Here is a 24,972-nt window from a genome sequence, read left to right as displayed (position 1 = left end):
TTAGGCTGTCTTCCTTCCCAGACAGCTGCAAACAGCTCTGATGTGTTAGATAACACTGCAGCTCAATAGCTGCATGCTAATACAAACTCATCTATCTTCATTTACTATCCTGCTGCTGTTCTTTCCTTTCCTTTTCTCCTTATATTAGTGTTTTGGTTAGTTGACATGACTAGTTTATCAGCTCAGTAGGACTAAGCCTAGGTATTGCCTGGTCGGGGGACATTGAGAGGGTGCAGCAGAGCTGCCCGTGGTGTCAGAGAGCCCTTGAGTTGGCAGCTCGCTGGTGTCTGTGTGATGCTGTTGCTGCTGATTGAATTTTGAGAGTTTTAATCTGTGGTCCTGATCCCCTGTGATTGCTGAAGAGCTTTGGGCTCTTCCAGGAACCTGATATCAGCTCAGCTGGCTGCACTCAAATAACCGATTTTCTACCTAAACCTGGGTGCAGCGTCATTAGGGATTTATTTCCCTTCCTTTCTTGTCAATAGGATATCGCAACCGCATGTCCTTACTTCAGTGTGGCTTTATGAAGCAGATTGCTTGAAAGGGCGGTGTGCTGGAAGGAGGGTAAAATTAGCTTTATGGAGCTATTGTTGGTAGCCGGGGCCATTTGGTAGCTCATGCCAACGTATGGATTTTGTTTAAATTTAATGCAATAGTGAACCATGTGGATGAAAACATGATGTGCTTATTTGAGGCAGGAAGCAGTGATGACATGAGCCTGCATACGGGATGGAACTTGAGAAGAAAAGTTACAGAATTTTTTCCTGGCCATTAATTGAGATTACCTGAAAAATTTTACCAGAATCTTGGAATTCCTTCTCTTACTAATAATAGGAAATAGGACTTAGTACTTGATTACTAAGTCTAGGATATCATAGGATTAGGCCTTGTGTATGTGTAATGATTTGCAGCTGTTTATTATTCCATTTGGCTAATGCATAGACTAATGCAGAATTCACAAAGGCAGTTTTAATAAATGCCAGAAATATGCACAGCAGGATTTGGGTTTTTTTTAATGTAAAGAGCAAGTTACTTTCTGCAGACAATTACAGGCATGTAACATATGGGGAATTATGGAATGAGGGCTGCAATTGCCCTGTATTTATTCCGAAGTTCATATGGGAAGCATTTATCTTGCTCCTTTGTGGATAGGCATTCCTGTGCAATCTGTCTTCGGCACGGACAGCACGGGTCCTGGGGGGCCGCCGCACCCCCCAGCTGACGCAGCCCACGCACAGCCCCGTGCTCGAAAAATATTGGCAATTTCATTGCCTTACGATCTTCTTGTAAGGTAGGAGGTAGGTGATGCTTGGAAATATTGGATTTTATAGGCATTAAGGTTGAAGAATAACAGAAAATTGTAATTACAAACACAAAGTCCGGTCAATGGGTCACCTTACCCTAGGAAGTTATGTGAGCTTCGCTGACAGTGATATGAAGAAATAGGTACATGTTGCTCCTCAGCTGCTAATAAAAGTTTCCTGCTGGTAATTCGTGATGCACTTGCCTTTCCTTCGCCTCCTACGTTGTGTAGCCCAGTAGTAGTCAGCAGATGGGATTTTCTCTCCCACATGAAATGCAGCTCTTCTCTCCAGCCTTGAGAGGGGAGGGATGTTCATTTTATAAAACACAGGCAAGTGTTTAAAAATAAGTCAGTGGAGCGGCAGCCAGCGTTGGCTGGAGATGTGAGTTTTGACATTGCAAAAGATAAAAGCAGATTTGGTAAAATTCTGTTTAGTCCCTGAAGTCTAACCAATACAATAATCAAATCCCGTACGGTTTACCAGTCTCGAATACAGCGGGGGTTGCAGTTACCATCTTTTTTTGTTTGGCACTAGGACCCAGAGCCCTCAGTCCAGAATCAGATCCCTGCTGAGGCACGTACAGAGGGTGATAAATTTGTGCTGATTAACATCATCTTCCCGGAGCCTTGCAGTCACCTTAAATATATCGCATTTATCGTTGTTGTCATTTGTACCTAAGTAGTTTTTAGGAAACCCAGTCATGTATCAAGGTCTCATTGAGTTAGGCTCGGAACAAATAAACAATAAAATGACACACTGCTTCACAGACCTTACAGATAATGACTTAACTAATTACTCTAATCTGTGCAAAAATTGGAGAATTTGCCCGAGACCTTTTGAAAAATTAGTAAACATATATTGTCCTTTTTTCTGTCAGATACTCTCATCCTGAGGTTTTTATCTCTGCTCTCGATTATGTGGGAGCAGAAGGGTAGCCGTGCTGGGACATCAGAGTGTAGCCACCTACATCCATTTAGCCCTTATTTACTCCAAGCACCTTCTGGTGCCCGCGTTCCCCCGGGCAGGCGGTGGGCTGGCGGCGAACAGTGCGCAGCGGTTTCTGGTTCGGGGACGCGCAGGGACTCGGCACGTGTTGGCTGGTGGGCGGGCGAGGGTTATTTTGAGGGGGGGTGTGGAGCACGTTGGCTTTGTACCATGTGTGCTGTTTCTCTCTTTCAAAAGACTTGGTCTGGGAACGACCTGGTGCAAACTGCTACTTATCTGCTCGGGACCAAAGTTAGGTTTGTACCTTCAAGAAGGGGCGACAGGTACGAGTAGGTAACAGGGGTGATGTGTCACAGAGAAAACTTTTCCTGCGTCTGAAATGAGCTTCAGTAAGTATTCAGCTCCAAATGGTAGTGACCCTCAGCAAAATGGGCAGTTTTAGATAAAAAGGAATCTGGCTTAAGGCTTACTGAAATGAGGTGAAGGCCTCTGTGAAGCCAGACTGCTATGCGGCCATTAGCAGCTTAGGTTCAGTGGTTCAGATACTTGTTTTAATCTGTAGAAGGAGGTGTGGAGAGTAATTGCCAACATTGCAGTACCTTCAGGTGCTGTCATGCAGGTTGCAAGCCACATGCCCTCCCGCCCAGGGATCAGGACTTTGGTTTGTGAGGCATATAACTTACTTTTACTCACGCAAATGAACGTAATGGCTTGCTTTTGAGTTCATGCGAGCACAGCAAGGCACCAGCAGTGAGTCAGGTTCACAGGTCCCTTCTGCCTTTCCTCCAGGGAAAGCTCTCGGAGAGTTATGAAGTTAAACTCCAAATTTCAGATTTAAAAGTCCTGCAGTCTTTGTTTCAAGCCCGAGGGCATACCTGAATTGTGGATTGATGCCAAATCAGCACCAGCCTCTGAGCATGTTTAACTTGTGGTTTAGAGTCTGGATTTCTGATGGTAATATGTTTCTATCAATAATATGAAAACTGCGTAAGAGTGTATCCAGAGCAACAAATCCAGAGCAGCCTGACATTGTGCTTAGCATAGTTACTTAGAATAAATGATTTTTGGTACCCAGGGCTGTCTCCTGGCAAACTCATGTGGCAGAGTGAAGTGAGAAGGATCAGTTTTGAGGAAAAGAGGGATGAATGCTGTCAGCCATTAGACGCTTTAATAGCAAGGAACACCAGTACTCCCCTCTCTGATAGAAAGAAGGCGCTCCAGCATGTTGGTGTCACTGGAGGACGTTTCTGAGGACCCTGAACACGTGTAGGGGTGAGATGCCCAAGCCGAGGGGTGGATCGTGGTACGGAAGGCATAGGAAAAGGGAAGGGAAGGGCTGGGTAGCGCATGGGGTAGGGCTTGTGGTTGGGGGTCCGGGGCTGTGCTTTGGGAAGCCACTTGACCGTGGAGATGCAAAGAGAACCTGAGCACAGGGTTATCGTAGCAGCGCCTGGTCGTCAAAGTGGGAGCAGAGGTGTCAACTTCTGGCGTGATGGAAAACTTGACACTGGAAGAGCAGCACTGAGGAGCAAGTGCTTAAAGTACATTAGTCGTCTGCATTCCACTTCGAGAGCGTGTACTGTAAACTAAAGATTTAAGCCCGAAAGATGAGTTGGGAGAGCGGCTCACTGCTCTCCCCGCCTTTCCTTGCTTCCTGCTCAACATTTCTTATTCTCTTTGAATTGTAGATCCAAGTTGCTCTCGGGTGTTGTCAAAAGGTGATATATCCTTAATAAGTAAACATGGAGAAATGAATGTAATGCTTTTGTTTTTTCTCTTGACCCGCATCTGAAGCGGGAGCTGTGTTTTGCTCATAAATAAATAATTTCCCCAAGGAGAATGCAGTCTCTGTAAACTCGGGGTGTGTGGGAGGCTTTGTCGTGGCAAGCGGGAAGAAAAAAAGTGGCAGATCCTGGAAGGATGTCTTTGGGAAAGAGTGGGGGAAAAGAAATGATCGTCTTGAGCCCTCGCGTGAGTCGGGGGAGAGTGTGACCCTGTCCCTGCTAGAGGAAGGTGTCACCCGCTTAGGCCCTCAGCTCCCTTTGCCTACCCCGCACTCCTGGTAAGGTCTGGTTTTCATTCTCTGCGGTAAGCATTGGATTTGTAATCGTTTTGGAGATCGTAAAGCAATACTCTCCTTTTCAGAAAAGAGCATCTTTTTAGGGTACCTTTTCCACAGCATCTCCAGGACCTGCTTGAGCAGTGAAGGGGTGGGGCTCAGGATTTGGCGGCTCAATGTCCACTGCGGCTGCGTTTCCCACTGGGAATCTGATTCCCTGGTAAACCTGACCTGGAAAGGCAAAGAGCTGCTAAATGAGGTTGGTGACCCTGGGTATCATACAACCACCTTTTTGTCCCCCTTAAGTCCTTTAATCTGCTTAAGGGCGAAGAGGGCAGGCTTTGCGAGGTGGGTTTAATTGCATTTCTCCCTAGATAGGTGGAAGAGCGAGAGGAAGATATAACACGCTGTTCGAGCGGTTGCAAGATACTTCCCAAGTTGCTTAAGATGATGAATTTGAGGATTAATTAAAATATAGCCTTAACATCATCTCTTTTTCCTGCATGTCTAGAACAAGCAATGGCAAGGCATTTAATTTTTTTTTTTAACTGTTAAGTATCGACACAAAAAGAACAGTAGATCCCTGTATGCTGGGGAGGTACAGGGTTACTCGTTAGCACAGTTTTTAAGGGTGGGTTCGTTTTTTTTGTGGGAATCTGGGTGGGAGTCTCTGGCCTTGAATCCTCCAGGGCAGGACCCGGCCGTGACTTGGCACGGGGTGTGCGGTCCTGGGGAGAGGAGGGGGCTGGTGGGGGGCAAGGCCTGAAGCGTTCAAGGGATGTGGTGTAGAAGGGAGACTGCCCTGATCAGCAGGGGCTTTAAGGGAAGGAAATAAGGTGAAGGTAGGATGAAGAGACAGAAGAAATTATGTGTGCTAGAGGGCTGGGAGGGCGGGAGCGCAAATGGAGCCGAGGATTGCGTCTGCATGGGAAGTCGTGGCACCATACGGGAAGCACAGGGCAGTTCCTCCCAGAGAGGAGGTTTGCCCAAGGCCGTGTTTTGTGAGACCTCTTACGTCCTACTTGGGGAGCAGAAAGCACAGTGGCAAGCGTGGACTGTCCTGACATGGCTGGCGCTGGACACGTCCCTGGGGTGTGTGGGAGTCTCTGCCGCAGGGCAGGAGGCTTCTGGAGGCTGGTCCACGGACACAGCCCTCACCTCAGTGCTTGCTCCACCTCTGGAGGCTTCTTCTCATGATTTTAATTGAATGCGTTGCTCTCAAAAAAAGACTGCAAACACTTTGCTTTTGCAAAAAACAAAATCCTGTCAAGCACTGGAGCAGTTGAAGCTGGCACACTGGATTGATCTGGTCCTTCAGACTCGGCCGTGCAACCCGGCCCCTGGCTCTCGGAGTGGGGCGGCCGAAGCACCGCTACGGTGCCATCAGTGCTCAGGCGTTGCCGTCATTTGGTGTTGGTCGCTCAGGAGGGGGGGCCGCTGGAGGCAGCCGCCCGGCCGTGGTGGCCTGTCCCGCGTCGAGTTCCTCACCCCTGGGAACAGACTGTCTTCTGCAGGGTTTGCTCTAGGATTTGAGCAGCTTTTACTGCTGTAACATCGCCCAGATTTTTGTTCTGGAGGCAGTAAGCTCTTTAATTTCATAGGGACTCAGATTCTGTCTCTAAACACTGATCTTTTCTGGCTAAGTCACCTTGGACAAATTATTTTCTCTGTTCGCCCACCTAGAAAAGGAGTGAGGTATGTTTTTTCTTGTGTTCTCTTGGAGCACCAAACACAATGGGACCGAGACCCTGTTGTACCGTGTACCCTGTTGTACCAGGTGTTTTACGAAAAGAACAAGGACAGTCCTACTTCAGGTAGCTTAAAAATCTGAGTCATATATTTAGCTCCCTCTCAGGAGTGCTTTGAGCATTAATTATATTTTTAAAGCACTTAGTGCCTATCATCAGAAGCTCTCTATAGAAACACAAAGTTAAATAGTCACAGATCTGTGGCCTCTTAGGAATTGTTCCCGATGCTGTACAGCGTAACCATTCATAAATTTGCATTGACGTTAGAGAGCAAGCTCCGTTTCTCCTTCCGTGAGACCCCTGTCTGACAAAGCTTACGCTTTACTTAAACACTTGAATAGTTTCACCGAGTTCAGTAACTTGGGTTTGGTAGCAAAGTACTTGAATTTAAACAAAGCTCTGCCTTCACCATATAGAGACTAAGACCTACTAGAGCGATTTCTGTTTTTTATCTCAGAGGTATCTATTGTGCTCGTATGTTCATTACAATAATACGTGTGTTACATAAAACACCTTGGATCCATTAAGAGTGGGTGTTTTTGGAGAATGCAGATGTGTACAAGAATAAAGGCATCGCAGTGGAGAATATTTCTATCTAATGACCAAATTAGCACCTTTATTTCTGTCCTTAGATGTTGCAAGTCATGGTGTGTCACCCCTATGACCTATTTGCAAAGCACAAACAGATGGGAAGAAATTTGAGGAGCAAAAGCACTCTCTGGGGTGCCCTGTATGTCTGAGAGCACTGAATGCACACCAGTAAACCAACAACAAATTGGCTCGGTCGCTGAGCGGGAACAGCATCTGAGCACAGCCAGAACAAGTATTACAAAAGAAATTAAATGCACTAAGCAAAACCCTGTAAAATAGACTTTCTTGACCTTAAAAAGCAAATAGTAAGTTCACAGCTCAGTAAAACACAATTAGCAGGACGAAGCACGTACACACTTGCTGAAGATGCACATTTTAACTCTGGGTTTCTCTTTCTGTAGCTCTGTTAACATAGTAGTTCATGTTGGCTTCAAGATGTTCGTTCATCTTCTGGAAAAGCCCGTTCTAGGCAATGTTATCCCTTCTATAATATGTTGGTCTTTAAAGAATAGCTTAATGAGCAGATTTAGGGGTAGCCTAGGGAGGGATAATACGGCTCAAAGGGCCCCTGTAGAGCAACCTGGAAGCATGCTGAGGACCCCTCTGAAAAGTGGTATTTCTCAGGGTACAGTCCCACGTACCTTTTTTTTCCCCACTGATTCCCAACTTTTTGGAATGTTGTCTCAGTGATGTGGATTCTCTGAGGCCATGGGTTAAAAACACCGAGCGTGCTTGCCTCCTTCCCCCAGTCTTCAGGAGTGGGAAGGAGGAGGCAGCTCCCTGGTTGGCCTCGTCACCCTTGGTTAGGTTTTACAGCCTGAGCTGGTCGGGCAGTTTGGTGACCGTCACCAGTTTTCTGCCCTTTCCCGTTCCCTGGCTCCCAGTGGCTCTGCGGAGGAGATGCCCTGAGCGTGGGGCTGACAGTTTGTGCTAAATGTGTAACCTGTCACGTAGCCAGAAACCCCCAAATGGAGTAGCCAGCTTTGTGTTTATGATGTCTGTGCTAAAGCGTGCTATTTCTTCATTTCCTTTCGTAGCAAATGGCAACTTTTTTTCCTCTTTCCAACAGGCTAATCTATAGAGAGGAAATGTTTTACAAAAAGGAAAACAAGAACATGCATTAAAAGAAACCACAAACACTAACAGCTTGTTATAGAAACCCGATCTGGAAATAACAGATTCCTTGAGAAAATAAAAGTGCAAAATATTATTTTTAACCTTTGAGGGGGGTTTAAAAAAATGTTGGCTTGTGTGTTTGCGGGTTCTGTTCCCTTTCTGTTTCCGTGCTCCCTGCGGCTCTGCTCTGGTTCCCAGGGGTGGTCCTGTCCCGCTGCGGGCATGACTCTAGCTGCAGTTTCTCTGGGGGCAAACTGGATTTCAGGAATTCCTGTTTCCTCACCTTTGGCTGCGTGGTCCCATGCTGGCACTGCAGCTCAGCACCTCTGTGGTGTGCCCAAGCAGCAGCTCTGCCTGGATGCAAAAGGGTTGTGATAGGGGCGGGAATGGACTGCGTTACCCAAAGAAGTTAAATTTTACACCGGAGTATAAAAGCGGCAATGCAGAGTCAAACCAGAGGTTTGTCTGACCCTGGGTTTCTGACAGTGGCTGGTAGGAGCGACTGCCCGGGGACGAACAGTCTGCAGAACGGCCCCGCAAATCACTGCATCAGCACAAATGAGAGGGGTGACGTTTTGCTGCTGAGGGCAGAAGAGTTTGGGAACTTCTTAAACTGCCTGTACTACAGAGGATGTTATAATGAGCAATGTATCCTAATTTTCCGTTGTGCATTCTGATGCTTGGCTTGGGTCTCAAAATAAATGAGGAGACCTCAGTGCAGAATCACAGAATCATGGAATGGTTTGGGTCGGAAGGGACCTTTAAAGATCATCTGGTTCCAACGGTTGCTCAAAGCCCCATCCAGCCTGACCTTGACCACTTCTAGTGGTGGGGCATCTATAACTTCGCCGGGCAAAAGAGCTGCTCTTGCCATCTGTGCTGCTCCTGCCATCTTCTCTGAGCAGGTCTTGCACGTAGCCGCGTGTCCTGCCAGACTGATTTCCAGGCAGCTCAAATAGGAAAGCAAGATAGTTTGTACTTGCTTGAATTGCAATCTACTTTCTAAAAATAAAGCTGCAGACAATTGCTTAATTCATCATCCAAATGGGCTCATGGCTGACCAGCATAAATATGCAAGATTGCTTTTACCCTTGGCCTTTCTCATTCAAGCTCCTGCGTCCCAAGCTATCCGACAGGCACCGAGTCAGTCGGCGTGTATGGGAATAGCTTGGGTGCTTCAGCAAAGTTCGTGAAGTGCCGAGCTAGCACTTAAGTGTTTGCTGAATCAATACGCCGTTAGGTGCCTGGACCAAGGACCTTGTCTTTCTTTTGAATGGTGACGCACCCTAAATTGATCTCTGAAGTTACTGGAACAGTATCAGATTTTTAATGTGAAGTCCTGCCATGGTTTATGTTATATTGCATTGGTAGGCTACTAATACAGACTCTTCTTATGATACTTCATCAGGTTTTAGATAGCTGTATATTAACTTATAGCAGATGTATTGCTGGATGAAGCTTTTAGTGTTGCTCTTTGACATCGCTGCTGTCAACGTGAAGAGAAGCTGTGATATCTCGCTCCCATATAGAGAATTCACCTCTCGCAGAGCATCCATAGTAGCAGCTGTGTGCCTTGAGTCCCCCTCCTGTCCTGGAGCCTCAGCAGGTACTCCTGGATTTATGGCTCCCAGTGGAGCAATCATCCCTGCTTAGGTGTCACTAGTCTGGTCTTAAGAAGGGAAAAAGGCAAAAAAGGTCCAGAGGGAGAAGCCTGGGGAGCATTTTGTCTGCAGCCACTTGAGTGACCAGCGGTGGCGAGAAGGGGTCCTTGAAATACATTGAACGCAGATTGCTGACGCTAGAGCATCTCCCCAGGAAGGTGATTTTAAGCCCTACAAATCCAGTCGTATTGCCTCTGAATCCAGCTGGTGTGTCACGGGGTGCTGTGCTGGTGGGGGACTTGCTCTGCCGTGCTGGGCATCTGCTCTCTCTCTAATTAGGTCTCACTGCTTGTGTCTGGTGTGTTGGGTGCTCTTCTATCGATTTTCCCCTTCCCTCTCTAACTGAGAGTATCCTTGGCTTTCTTATTGCTACCTGGGCGTGACGGTTCTTCGTGATGGTTTATGCCCATTTAAACTCGCAGTGAGAAGATTGCTTTAGACTGTTCTAAACACTTCATGGCAGTATGTTGCCGTGTGTCGGTGGGAGAATGGTTCTGCCTGCATCCCAGTAAGATTGAATCCTTGAAAGCGGGCCTTAGGCAGGGCTTAATAAAGTGAGCTCTCTGGAGCTCTTCAACATCTTGAACATGGATGCAGTGTGCCTGGAGTCAGATATCTCGCTAAATGATCTTAGTGATGTTTTTGACCCTGATTTTCCTTTTTGTTATATTGCTGTGATCTACTACTTTTTGCCTTTTTCACTCCCTTCTCTCCAGTAAATAACACAGATATTTCCAGAATATGATGGTCCCATATGTTAGTCAGAGATATAAATTTGTATTTGTGTCATAATGTGCTAGTGAGATTGCTACAACACATTCTTTTCTTTGCCTTTTCTGCAAATACGCTTCATCCATCCCCCCTTGCAGATAGATCCAAGTCTTAGAGAGTCAGCTGCTGGTGCTGCATATGTCGCTCCATTACTTGGCAACTGCCTCGAATATATCAATGCCTTCCCTGCAAAATATATATCCTTTCTTACAACGCATGTATCTTGCACCTGCTGATGTAATGATGTAGCTTATTAAAGCATATTTCATCCCAAAAAGCACTGTGAACTGCATACCGGTCAGAGGCGTCCCTTTTCTACAGCAGAAACAGGGATGCTTTGGGGTGCAAACACCGGCTGCTGAGCACCGCGCGCAGCGGGGCACGAGGTGGAGGTGGGAAGAGCACGGGAAAGCCGTATCCATTCCAGACCATAGGCCACGCTGAGGGCAGCAAAGTGCAACCGGTCACTTTGAGACAAACTTAACAACTAAGCGATGGGCCTCTGGGTTTGAATTTCTCATTTGAAAGGGAGAGCTCCCAGCAGCAGGGCATCTCCTGGGGTGGTTATGTCAGTACGAGCTTGGGAAGAGCATTGCTCTGATTAAATTGCCAGGAATGCTTCGCACATGTCCAGGGTTTTCCTTGGGATATAAATCACCTTCAGTCGTGTCTTTTATAGCTGAACGAGATATCTATGTGTAAGTCTCCCATCGAAGCACTGCCTGTTCTCTCTGCTGAGCTGCAGACAGCTTTTCCTAGCCAGGTCTCTATGGTTTTCTGACTCTAAAGCAGTTCTGTTGCTAAGTCCTGCCGTTTTTTCAACAAGTTATTTTAAAAATGTGAAGCAGTATCGTAGATGCTAATATCTTCAGACTTTCAAGGAGCATAGATCTGTGTCCAAGCTCTTCTACTAGTCCCAGCTTTTAGAATCAACTAAATCATTCCTGTGAACTAAACAGCCTCAGCCCGTTGAAGGATTTCTGTTATTTTGTGCCTGAGGCGAATCTTGATTGGGAAGTTATCGTTTGCAACCAGAACTTGGTAGTGTAATGGCCTAAACAGGGTGAGACTGGCTTTGAAATTCTCCTGATGACTATATTCTCCTTGCAACGGGTGCTGATCCTCCCTCCGGCTCCGAAGGTAATTTCTCCGTGTTTCCATTTCCGTATAGATAAGAAAACTTCAATTCTGAATGTGTGTATGTATGTACATATATATGTGTATAAATGCATATTTATGTTAAAATATTTCAAACGAGACTTCAAATTCTGTGCAGTCGAACTGTGCTCTCTTCTCCCATCCTTTTCGTGGCGTACAAGGGAAGAAACCTTGATGTTGGCTGACTGTTCCCGTAATGATGTAAGCGCAGCTGTACTTAAATCATTCTTGATACAGATGTTTGTCTAATCTCTCCTTAAATATATTCAATAACGAGGAGCTGTGCCTGTCCTGGGCAGCCTGTTTTGGTGCTTGCCTGGCTGGGCTGCTGGAAAACGTGCATGGTTCTCGCACACCCACCTGTCACAATTATTTAAGTGAAACCTTAGTGGTCTGTTGGACAAATTCATTTTAGTGAGAATTATTCAAATAATTTTACCAACACAGGAGGTTTTTTAGAGATGAAGTATGTTGGATTACAGGTAAAATGCGCTATATTTTCAGTTAAGTCTGTGTCTGGCTAAAATCCCTGCTTGCCAAGCATGGGCCCAGCAGCATTCATCGGCTGCTGCTTTTTGAGTTCACATTTGTCATTCAGTGTGAAGCCAGAGGTTTGAAATTTTTGTGAAACCACCTTTCCCCATCATCGTGTTTGTGTTTATCTCTGCGGTGAACCAACAAATCATTTGCATGGCAAAGGACGCCACACAGCTCTGTGGAGCCTTGCAGCTGAAGGAGATGTTCAGATATGCTAAAAGCTCACTGGAAAAGTTCTGTCCAAATGGAAGGTGATAGCATTGATCCTTTAGCAAGGGGGATTTGTCGGAAGCCTGCTGCAGCATCTGATTCCGGGGATATACTGGCTTTTGATAAGTGGTCAGCCCTGGGAAAAGCATGCCTAGCATGTACACTGAATAAATTGCATAGGGTTCAGGGGAATACTGTGTTTTCCACTGGACTCTAGTATTTAAGCTCATTTTTAAAATTTGTATTGGTTCCCCTCCCCACCAAGAAAGTGATCTCTCATCTTCAATCCCTTTACTGGTACTTTTGGTTTCCTTTGCAAGAGCGTAAGGATGCTGTGGGCAGGCAGCGAGAGCAAAGGAAGCCGGCAGAGCCAGTTGTCTCTGGTACTCCCAGGCAATTTCCATGGCCCTTTAACAGCGCGTGGTTGCATGTTACGTGGGTGTAACGTACAGGCAGAGGAACTTGCGTTATTTAGTCTAATAAACAAAAGGTCTGAGCAAAGACTGCGTAAAAATTGTGTTAAAAAAACTGCTGCAGGGAGAAAAGAGAAAATCCCAGGTCTCAGGTTCCACCAAAGCTGCAAAGGAAAATTGGTGCCTGTTAGTCTGCCAATTACCCTTATGGTTAATGAGTCCTGCCTTTAATAGTCTGTATTTGCAGGGATCAGCAGGACAACACTAAAAACTTGAGCAGTTTTCCATAATTTCTAGCATTACCTGTGACATTTCGCCCTTTGGTATCTATTCTAGTTTCTCATAAAATACCCCTAAAAGCCTATCCGTTGTATCCTCTCTCTCCATCTTCACTGAGAGGTCACGCAGAGGCAATATCCGCAGCGTAACATACGGCACGTATTAGGCCATTTACCTCATTGGGTTTGATATTTTTTTTTCCTGAGTCAGAAATTTCTTGTTAGCCTTCAGATCTCTGGCTGAAGTGAGGCCCGAAGCAGCCCTCCCTAGGAGAGCTGTTTGGGCTGGGAGATCCGTGGTGCTTAGCTTAATAAGAGCTGTACTTTTCAAAGACATCTACTTTAATTTTCTCCTTACGCTTCCCTTATTTTTCAGTACCATTTCAGTATTATTTATTTCTTCTTGAGAAGGAGGGCTTCGCGTTCCTCTTTCCTATAGGAATGTGCCTTTCAGTCTGGGCTATACATACTCTGTAACTCTTGCAGTGGGATGGCATAAACAAATAAGGCAGGATGCAACTGAAAAAATTGCTTTCCCAGAAATGTTCCTATATTGTTTCCTCCTGTTCTTTTCCCTCCTCCACGCGCAGTGTTAAGGCTTGGGACCCCTGTTTCTCAGAAACGCTTTTTGATTTCAGATACTCTTCCCTACCTTTCTTAATGCGAGAAGTTTCCTCAGCCAAGGTTTGTATTGGTAGGGTTAACGTTTGCCTTCATCTAGGCTGACGTGTAGCAAAATGCTTTCCCAGCACGCCCGCTGCCTGGGGAGCCTGTTTGGCTGGGTGCTTTATAAATGAAGGCTGTGTATCACATTATATTGCACTTTACCAAAGGTTTTCTCTATCCTAGAAAACTCCTGTCTCCTTATGAAATATACTGCCGGTTTAAGGAGAGAATAATATATTTACTATAACTGTACTCAGTCTAGGAATAATTTTGCTGTAGAGATTAAATTTTTATATCGTCTTGAAGAAAACCAACTCTTTGTCAGTCCCCAGAGGATCCGATGCCTGGCCGTTTCAGCAGGAGTGGCTCAGATGTTAGCAGCTCTAAGCGGTGTCTTTTTTTCCTTCTATTTCTGCAATATAAGAGCAATACACTCCTTTTGTCCCAAAGTTCAGATGTTTTAGGAGATTCTGGAAAAAAAAAAATCCTCTTTTCATTTCTGTGGTACTTGTTGGGTGAATGTGGCTTAAGGATGAGTGAAGCTCACAACTGTTCAGAGCTCTGATCTACACGGAGCATCTAATCTTGATGCAGCCCATTACCATCTCATGAGCTTGCAAAATTCACTGGGGAGTGAATTCACTCCAAAGATCAAGCTTTTTTTGTGAGGGATTAGTGCTGTTTATCACTATAGATAGGCTGGAGCAGGCATCAGGAGAGACTTTTTGGCAGTGGTTCAGCACTTCTGCTTTGGTGTCTGCCCAGAATGATAAAGGATTTGGTCTGTGACTTGGGAACAGCTCCCACTCTTTACTTTTTAGCCCAGTTCTTCAAGGAAATAAGCTGATGGGATCGTGCTCTGGCTCTTTCTGTGTCTCTTTGTGTAACTTCTGGCACTTCCAGGCCAATTTCAAGCAGGTTTGGCAAAGGGCTGGAGGTTTGCAAAGTGTGAAGATGCTACAAGCCTGTGCTAGTAAGAGGCCACAGCAGAAGGCTGTGCTGGAAACCAGCCCTGCGCAGTTGTGCGTGGGGAACAACGGGCGTCGGAGGTGACTCCCCCTTTCTGCGCCTGCCTCACCAGAGGCACTTAATCGTTCATTTGCAGCGTTATGGCGTTTGAACACGATACGCGAGATTGCTTGTCCTTTGAGTCCCAAAGAGCGTTTCCATGCAGGCTGTGAAGGGCAAACAGAAAGTGGAAGAAGCAGTATGTGCCGCCTCCAGAAACAAGCAGCCTGTCGCTCTCGGCGCCTGATGTGGGCCGAGGCCCTGCTGCGGTGATGGCAGCGCATGCAGGGTCTGCAAAGGCCATTCGGAGACCAGGCGAGCCCCTCCTTAGGCTTGGGAAGCGTGTGGGTGTCTCTGTGTACCTCGGACATGGGTTAATGCAAAGCCCCGGGAGCTCCCTAGGAGAAGGAGCTTTCCTTGCGTTCCTTCCCGGCTGAAGGAGCCACACGGGCTGGGCTGAGGATGATTTCTGAAGCTATAGTAAAGGCCTCTTGAGCCCACAGAAATGTGCGTTTCTTTGTGCAGCCCTAAAACGGGGCAGATAAAAGCGAATGAATGAATGGATTGGCTGGATGAGGGTCCGCTGTAACCATTTGTTTTCAGTCCTGCCTCTCCTGAGGCATCTTTGCAGCCAGTTGGAAGCAAATTTCTTCCTCTTCTCTTTGGACGTGAATTATCTTTCTTGCCAAACGTTACTTGAATCTTGCTTCGAAGTGCCATGCACCAAAGTGACATCCCAGCTGCACGGCTGAACCCTTCTGACAGCCTGAACTGGAGGATGAAATGTTTAACCAGCACAGAGACAGACACGTAGATCCTCCCTGTCACATCGCACCTGGGAATACTCATCTTTGTGACTATCCCTGAGGGTGTGTTTGCTATCCTGAGTGGCACTGAAAGAGAGGATGGTGGTCTCACGGTGGTGCCCTGCCCAACACGTATGAATTGATCACCTTAATTGATTCCTTTGGTTAAATGACACGGATTTATCTGCACTTACTGAGACAGGGTTTGTAGTAGTAGTAGGACTGAGAAGTTCGTAAGTAGAAATAAGGGAATATACTTAGTGAGGAAAGAGAAATGTATGCTGGGGGGTGGGTGTGTGTCTAGTTGTCATGATTATGGTCTTGCAATAAGGCAGTTAATAGCATTATAGGCTCGTCAGTCAAAGCCGCTGAATATAAAGTCATGTCTTGGTGTTTCTCTTGTGCCTCTGCAGTCAACAGAGAGGCTCCATTTCACCAGGACCTTCATTTTGCCTTGTCACAGCAGAGGCATGGGAGCATAGATGGGTCTATGTTGGTTCTGCCCGTGTCTTGACTGTATTTTGGGAGAGATGGAGTGCGCACCATCCCCTTGTGTATCTTTATTCTGTAATAAAACCACAGATGGGCAAGTGAGGAAGGTGTCCTTGTGCTGGCCAGCAGCTCCCACCCTGCTCTCCCCAGTCTGCGTTGCTGGTGGGTGAGGACTGAAGGTTTGGCAGCTGGGTACACCCAGCCTGCAATTTTGGTGCAGCCAGCTGAATTCCTTGGCAAAGATGTCCTTGCTCCGGGCATCTCCTACTGCTGCTAATACCAGCTCAGGGCCACCAGGCTGAGCAACGTGGAAAAGGCTGGTATAGCTGGTTCCTGTGGTTGTTGGTATTTTGAACACCAAGAGCTAGTTTCCTCACCTCTAATTTCAGATACTTTACCAAGATGCTGTAGTTGAGAGCCCAGTTACCTTAGTCAAGACAGAGGTAAGCACCTCCAGGAGCTGATTCAGATCTTGTGGTGGATGAATTAGCCTTGGAGGGATGGCTTTCCTGTTGACTTCAAGTGCAGAGCTCTGGCAGAAGTGCTGCCTTGGGTGTCTGAGTTAAACAATTATGATCTGTTGATAATAACACCAGCTTGTGTTTTTCTAAACCTGCTTTAAACCGAGCAAGGTGCTGTGATGTTAGCGGTTCTGATATCCCACTGGGTGGGAAGCCCAGCGCCAAGGTCCTCCATCCACGGAGCCTCTGCCAGCCTAACCCAGCTCAGAACGTTCCCACTTCTCTTCAGCCCTTCTTACAGATGTGTAGATTCAAAGCACCGAGAGCAAAAGCATTGGGGAAGTGAGAAATGTGTTAAAATGAATGAAGAAAAGCAAAATCAAGCTTTAAAAGCAAACTGGTGGATCCTGAGGATACCTGTAGTAGAAGTATGAGCATGCTAGGTGCCGTGGAAGGGCTTCCTACATAGCTCTGCGTTACAGTCTTTCTGGCCAAGAACTAGCATTGATAGTACGACGTTTTCTTATGGATTTTGGTGGAAACATTTCATGGGAAAGGTGAAGAAGAAGGAATTAATATTATAAACTGAATTTCTGTTAGAATGTGTCTGTTATAGTGGTAAAACCCTCAGCTGATGAACTGAGGGAGCTGTTTTGTCTTCTTGGTGTGACAAGAAGCAAGGGTACCCTAAGGAAATGTATGTATCTACAGGTGCACTGTTCCTCAGTAGAAAAGATCTGATTTTCATAAAGAAATAGACATTTTGAGAAGAATTGTCTCTTCATGAGAATGTGTGGGTTGGTTTTTTTTTTCTTTTAAATACTGTTTTCATTCTGTTGGAGTCTGTGTCTGAAATAAAATTGGTATCTCTTCTCTTCATAAGCAGGCTGAACCTTGGCCCTCCAGCCGTTTGGGGTTAGGAAGTTCATGGAGCGATCTGCTGGCCTTCTGCAGACCAAAAAGTTTCACCTTTCCCAGCTTTCTTGACTTTCTCCTCTGGCTGTTGCTGAGCCTAGAGATGGAAAAAGGCAGCTTGGATATCTAATCCATCCCCACGTCACAGCCAGCCGCTCCTTGCAGTTGATTTGTTATTATTGTCCTTGGATAAAATCTAATCAAGCCCAGTTGTGGTCAGAGGGACTCCATCAACTCTCAGAAGCTCCCTAGCAGGGAAAGCTGTTTAGAGGTTCCTTGTCAGAAGGAATAATAATGATAGTTATTATTAATAATAATTATTGTTATTATTTCTATTCAAGTGCTTCAAACTGTGATTTACATTCATAGGTGATTTTCTTACTGCCTCACAATACTACTTGTTGAGGAAAAAAGCGTTTATATCCGTGTCGTGTCGATGGGGAGGCAGAGTGTTTTGTGCAGGGCAATGGAAATCCGTGGTGGGTTTGGGAGCTGGACCACGCTCTTGGATCATGAAGCCCTGTGCATAACCTCAGGGTTATTGTCCCTTCCTAAGCGTCGGTGCTGACAACAGTCTGTTCTGCTCTCGGAGTCAGGGCTCTGCCGTTAAGACAAAGGGGAGTATGCCCTGGTGTCTTTATTTAAAAAAAAAAAAAAAATCAACAAAATAATAAAATTTTTTTTGGTTTCTGACAAAATGAAGATTGTGAGTCTCTGCTAATGAAAAATACTAAAATTCCAGGTCTCCTGTGTAATAAATAATAACATGAGCATGAACTTGGCCTCCCACACTCACCACCAAATCATCAATATAGCTCTTTTTGTGCAGTTTGTTTTGAACTTTGCCTGTTTCCTTCAGCTATGCAGATATAAATAAATAATTCTGCTTGATAAAGGTCTGGGAATGCTATACTTTAAAAGATAAGAAAGCTTTGAGGGGAAATTGTTTTTAAATCCATAACATTTGTATGCTGTTCACTGTTCATACTGAGCAAAAATTCATTCAGTTGGCAGTTAACCAACCCTATTTTATTCTTATTCTGTGTTCAACCTATCCTTCTCCTGGGGACATCTAACCTTATATGTAATTACCTCTCTGAGAGTGGGAAGGAGGCCTAAATAACCTTCCTAACAACTAAATAAATGCACAGATCCCTGGGACAGGTTATCCGTTGGATGCTGGTGGCAGAGCTATCAGGAACAGTGTGTCTGAGCCATGAAGAATTTCAAAATTTGAGTAATTTTCTTTCCAGCATTGGGCCAAAAAACTAGAATTTGAAATGGTTTTGGAAAAACAAAATAAAACACTCTGGGTTTTCAGCTTATTTTTGTTTCTTTGATAGCTTGGAAATAACAGTGATGAATTTTAACAGTGATGGTGGCTTTTTTTCTCTTAAGGTCTGTCCAAGTCACTTGGTCTCATTGAAGGCTATGGTGGACGTGGTAAAGGTGGGCTTCCAGCCACCCTGTCCCCTGAGGAGGAGGAGAAAGCAAAGGGACCACATGAGAAATACGGCTACAACTCCTACCTCAGTGAGAAAATTTCACTGGATCGTTCCATACCAGATTATCGTCCAACCAAGTAAGTACCGGTTGCTCCATGAAGGAGCGCACATGTTTAGGTATCATCTGAGAGCCAGGAGTGATGGTTGCTTTCATATTCTTGTGTGATACTGTTCGCTCTTCCCTCCTTATCGTTCACAGGGCCATGCTCAGTAATGAGCAACCGATGTAGTTTGGCTGAAACCGAGATAGTTCATAAAGACGATTTATCAGGGGAAAAAGCTAATTTCTTCTCTCTTTCTCTTTTTACTTTCCTAAAGCAATACATTATTTTGGGTGGTAGTAATGCGATCAGAAGCTCAGACCTGCTTTCGCCAGCAAAGGGCTGTTCACTGCGCTGTTGGCCTTTGGTGTTTATTACCCTGTAAATGTGTGCAAAGACTCTCCCTCTCTCCTCCCTTGTCAGCTCCTTCACGTCCCTGCAAGACCTCCGGGGCTCTCCAGCTGCCCTCGCGCTCATCCCAGCACAGTCCTCCTCCCGGGACGCCGCTGTGGGATCTCCTGGTGGAGATCTGGGCAGACGCCTTCGAAGGGAGCCCAGTGGCTCAGGTGGCTGTATCCTTCCTCTACTGTTTTTCCAGAATGACCTTTTAAGATGATGGTGATGATGATGTTTACCTGCTAAGCACCGCAGAACAACAGACTTCAAATGAGATGCCAAATCATTTTGTGAAAAGTGTGAGAAAAGACATGCTGTGAGTTTATCTTTATGAAAGTTAATTTTAGATATGGCTAGCAGAGCGTTCCTCAAAATAGGAAAGTGTCAGTTTGTCCAGGCCTGGAGTGAAAACCCTGATAAAAAAATGAGCCGAAAGAGATTTAGATTCTGAAAGATACGTGTCCAATGCCTGTGTCATTAGGACAGTGCCAGTGCCATTGCTTGGCGTCTGCAAACCATTGAAAATCATGCAGCAAGGGGATGCAGCTACATGTCTCCAGTGTACTGGCAAATTGTTAAGGATGTGAGAGCATGGAGAGCTTTTGTTCCTTTACTTCTCTGCATGCTGCATGAATTTCAAGCAGCCACTCAGAGTTTCCAAGGCTGTCAACCACTGACAACAGAAATATTTGGATGAGTTTTCAAAGGAGTGGAGGCCCAGCCTCCAATTCTGCTGGTCTGGTTCGTCTGGACTAAATGAATTGCAGGTACAAATTGCACCTTTGGCTATATGATATGCAAATCCCGCTACAATGACAAATCCTTGAAGTGAGACCTTCGCTAGCAGTTACCTGAGTCTGAGCTGCTTATTTTCATTTCTCATCCAAAACTCTGACTTCTAGCAGAGCCAGCGTTACTTTGTGAGAATTAATTTGAGAAGTAATGTTTTTTTCAGATCTCGGGGGAAGAAAAGGATTAATTCTGACATTTTTAGGTTTGCATTGTGTTCTTCCTCAGTGCCACTATCTGTTATTTCATGGGAGGGTGGCACAGAGGACAGAGCAGACACGGCAATTTATTAAATATGCATCATTTTGGAGCTGGGCTAATAATTTGGAGAGAATTTGTGGGTACTGACTGCAGCTGCATAACTTAGTGTCTTTTATCTATGTAATAACTTCAGGAGTGTGTTTTGGTTATTGCTTGCTATTTTTTTTTTTAAGGATCAATTGTCTTGGTATTGTAAGAGAGCGGTTGGTCTGGTTATGAAATAGGCTTGACTTTGCTGGAGGATTTGAAAAGTTTCAGCTTTTTCTACTTCTGACTTCAAGATCCATTCGCTATTTTGTGCATGCAATTTTATGGCTGATTTTATGAAGGGTTTAATACAAACCATTTAAGTCAAGTATCCTGGTCTCTGATTACAATAGATTCAAGTCAAAGGAAATTAGCCTAAATGGTTTTGAAATTGCGGCATTAGTGGGGAAAAACTGTTGAAAACCCTCCAGCTGATATGCATTACAGAGCACGTATTCGTTTTAAATATAATAGCGAAGCCTACTTGGCTTAACTAAAGGCTGCTCAGTGTCCGGAATGCCGATGGACTCGGACTGTTCCTAGCAGCGGCTGTCGCTCATGCATTCTTTCCTTTTAATTTTCTCTTTTTTTAAAGAAAAAGATGAATGTGGTCAAGTGTCACTCTCCTGAGTGCTGAGCTATGCTGGATCAGACCTCTTAGTCCTTTTCCTGTCCCCTCTTTGTGACCGTGGCCAGAGTGAGGGGGAGTAAGGGGAGTTTAGGGGAAATTTGGTGTGTCTTGTAATCTTTCTGGAGTTAGACTCACTGCACCTCATGGCTGGCCTCACCAAGGGTTCAGAGACGCAGGTGTCCCTGCTCAGTGATTTGCAGGCAGATTTTGTCAATGAGGAGGCAGCTCGAGGCCCAACTGGTGGCCTTTTGGGTCCCTGCCCAGAGGCAGCAGAAAGGATAGAGGCAAGTTTCCCTGGAGAGAATGGTCCAAGAGGTGCTGGATGCAGGGTGGCCCTTAGGAGAAGGTAAGGTCTTTCCCAGGGCCAGGAGTTGGGGCAGAGTACCATGCTTGTCTTGATTTGGGGAGTTGTGCTGTCTCTCTTTGGTAGTTTGGATTATCATCTGTGTTTTGGTGATAAAATGCAGTTTATTTGAGAGGTTTTCTTTTCTTTGAAAGCTGAGGCTGCTCGAATGAGCTGGAAGGTAGAGAGTCTAGCCTGCCGTTCACCACTTGAGCGGTATTGGGCTTTATGCTGGAGTGATTCCCAAAAAAAGTGCTGCTGATCTTATGGATACATGAAATACCTGTGTGGTGCTGGTACCGTAAGGGAGCCGTGCCTGTAAGACCTTAGCCTTGAGCTCGTTAATACTGATGTGTCTGATCCTGGCCTTCTGCTGAGTAGGAAAAGTTGTGTTGGGTGTGCAACGCAATGTCCTTTTAGAGTGAATCAGATAACGATACTATGTTTTGGATGACGGAGAAAGCAACTCCTTTGGCAAAAATAAGGGAGGACTGGTATTTTGGTGCAAGGGACGTTATTTCAAGTCTTGCTGCTGAACAGTGGTGTAATGAGATAGGCATAGGCAACACATTTCTATCTCGCTTGATTAGGTTTTTGGACTTTATGATGAGATTCCTGTGTGTTCTGGAAAACAATTACTGCTTCTAGATTGGAAATACCCAAGGTGCTGCCCGCAGACTGCAGGACTTCTACACAAATCTCAAAAAAAAATGGAGAGATTTTCTTCAATTTTCTGCAGACACTGTGAAGGACAAGGCTGATCTGTGAGTTTTATTGTTGATCACTTCACAGCATTTTCTGCTTGCCTATGAAGAATGGGGGGAGTTAAGAAGACATGTTGTTTTCTTTATTGAAAGTGAAGCATATTTACATGGGATCCTAGGGGCTGCTAACATTCCCTGCTTTGATACTAGATTTTATGCACCTCTATTTTATTCTTTGATGTATGATTTAATGGGAACCCCTCCTACGTGTAGCGGGAAAATAAAAATTGCTGTGTTAGATCAGCCTGCCTGTCCATCTTATCCAGTATCTAATCTCCAATAGTGGAATTACCAGATGCTTTGGTTTGAAGAAATCATATTAAGGAAAACTATGAAATAATCTGCCCATCTGGTACGTTCTGTCTTCTCCATTCTCTCTTTTCAATCCTATCTAATATAAATGTGGAGTTCTCATTATCTCTTTAAAAGTCTGTTCCTTTCTGGAATCCTGCTAAGCTCTGATTCAGTGGTATTTTATGGCATTATGGGATTAAGGAGTAGATTTAAGAAAAATAATACCCACAATTGTTAGGGCTATTGAATCATTGGGTGAAGATGATATACTCCTGCTGCTGCGAATCTCTCAACAGCTGTTCTCATGCAGGCAAGCTTCAAGATATTAAAGTGAAGGGGAAAAACGGTGTAAGTGATAAGCAACTTCCACAGGTTGGTTTTCAGAGGTTTTGAAGGCTTCCTAGCCAGGAGACCCTACTGCTTCCTCCTGCCTGCCTTGTGGGTCCTGCATATGGGTCAGGCAAAGCATGGAAAAACGCCGGGGTTGTGTTTGGGGAGCTTGATCTGCTTTTGTGCTTTTGCAGCATGCGCCTGGTAAAAGGTCTGCAGTTACTAGCTGGACCGCCCGGCCTTAGAGCAGTGTCCTGGGTAGAGCTATACCATCAGCCTGGAAGCCATTGCTAAAGATTAAACAGTTACATGTCACTGACTTGATTTTAATTTTTCCCAGTGGTGTATTTGGGGGTTGAGTCAGAGCCATTACACTCAAGTGTCTCAAGTGGCTGAATCACCCGTTTATTTCGGTAGCTGCCTTCCTTGGGAGCCTGGGAACAACTGGGCTTTTTAGCACCATCTGGCTTTAGCTGGTTTTATTACCAGAGACTTCTGTGTAGCACCTAGTTGAAAGTCTTTCGTTGGCATATAGTGGAAGAGACAGAGGGTTTTAGAGAAGACTTTGGGTTGTTCTTTGGCAACTTACTTAACTTAAAGGAACTAAATCCATTCTTGATTTCATTTTTCTTTAAAGTGGTCTGCGTGTGCCCTTTGGGGCCTCTCAGCATGCACATACTGGGTGCTAGAACATGTTCTGGGGTGCAGGGAGCAAGCTCTAGCGGGAGGCACTACTCCCTTTGGGGTCTCTTCCCACCCCTGGAGAGCCTCTTGCCCTCTGCCGTGGGGCCACCTTTGGGTCTCGGCCTCCGTTCAGGTTATTGGCGTGTTGCAGGGCCAAAGAATTGGGTTTTGGTTTTATAATCAAAACTGAATACATCTTTGGGAAGGTCATGAATGTGGGTGCGACTTGGATATATCAAGACTGTCCAGGAGGATGGGCTTGGAGACCTGTAATTCAGTCTCCTGCCTAGGAGACCACACCTGCCTTCACACCTCTCTTGTGCTGGACCCAAGACGTTCTCATCCTGCGCCGGCCGTATCTGCCCTCAGGGGCTTCCCTTGCAGGCTCCAAGGCTGCCAACGTTCTGGGCCGCGAGGCTCAGCCTGTGCCCCGTGGTTGGCTCCGAGGGGGCTCAGCAAAGTCTCTGTAGGTTTCGTGTGCCATCATATTTATCTGTTTTCTTGTGAAGAAGAGCAAATCTCTTCCACTATGGAAATTACTAAAAAACCCTGGCTTTGCAGGTGCCTTTGTCTCAGTTTTCTCTTGTACCAAGACACTGAAATGAGATACTTTCTCAGCACATAGCATGGCTTGGGCAGCAGACTGCCCTGTGTGCTGCTTCACGCATCTGGCATCACGTTTGTCTTAGCGTCTCCTTTCTTCCCCAAAGAGAAGGCGTATGACCTCCTTCAAGCTTTGCTTGAAGCAAAATACTTTTTGCCTTTCCCCTGCCCAAACAAGCATTTTCTTTTTGGTAGACATGGCCGAGATCTGCAAATATTATTGCAGCAAGTGAGAGAGCTCTTTATTGGTCGTTTCCTCAAGTTTTTAGGTGCTGGAACATTCCTGGAGTCGCACATTTGTGATATTATGCCAGTTACTTAGTCATGTCCTGCCCGAGGGTGTTTAGCCAGCCTTGATGAAATGAGTCTGAGGAGAAGGACAGCGCTTAAGAAGACAAAAACAAACTACTTGAATTATGCTGGTGATATTTGCTGGGAAATAGAGTTTCATGACGGTTTATTTGTAGTCATTGCTGTTTATTGCAAACAAAGGAGGTCAAAAGAGCTCTTTCTCTCTTGCATGCACAATACGTTATGTTACCTTTTGCAAAGAGGTTGGGTTTTGGTTTTGTTTTTTTTTTTTGCAATCCTACATACAAACAACAGCAAGGAAAAGAGGCGAGACATAGTGATTTTTCTTCATCAAATAACTGAAGGAAAAACTAGCGAGGAATCAAGACAGTGTAAGAAGGAAAAAACCCATGACTGTTTCAGATGTGAAATTCTGTTTGAGTAGCAGGTGGGAGTGTATTAAAAGATACTTTCGTCTCTAGGAAAAAGTCAGAACCCGTTGTGTATCTTGTCCCCTACTAGATGGTTGTGGTCTGATCCAGCCTTGTGTGAAAAACACTCTTGCACTTGTTTTTTTATGGCTTAAGCCATAAAAAAGGAGAAGTAATATTTTCCAATACTTGGAAAGATGCCACCTGAAAATTTTCTGGGAGAGCAAGTAAAGAAATCAAGCAGTGAATATCAGTGTCAAAGCTCTGGCATAAAGGAAACGTGCCTCAGAACAAGGCTCACCAAAACCACATCAGTTTTGCAGTTCAGACAGGTTGCTGGATGTTTTCTATCCATGCATGCCATCCTGCCCAATCTGTCCGATCTCTGCCTGGCTTTAGGCATTTTTATTCTGCCAGGTTGCACGTGTTCCTCGTGCTCTGCA

At 45.4% G+C, this 24,972-nt stretch overlaps 1 protein-coding gene across 1 annotated transcript in view; it reads left to right on the top strand.

Moving 5' to 3' along the window:
- Positions 1-24,972, top strand: part of GALNT17 (polypeptide N-acetylgalactosaminyltransferase 17) — a 215,004-nt gene that overhangs the window by 37,216 nt on the left and 152,816 nt on the right. The window contains exon 2 of the mRNA XM_082327904.1: positions 18,538-18,721. Within this exon, the coding sequence (XP_082184030.1) occupies positions 18,538-18,721 (184 nt within the window). The remainder of the gene's footprint in view (positions 1-18,537; positions 18,722-24,972) is intronic.

Source organism: Platalea leucorodia (assembly GCF_965183815.1).
Source record: "Platalea leucorodia genome assembly, chromosome: 16".
NCBI lineage: Eukaryota > Metazoa > Chordata > Aves > Pelecaniformes > Threskiornithidae > Platalea > Platalea leucorodia.
This window is presented reverse-complemented; position numbering and strand designations above follow the sequence as displayed.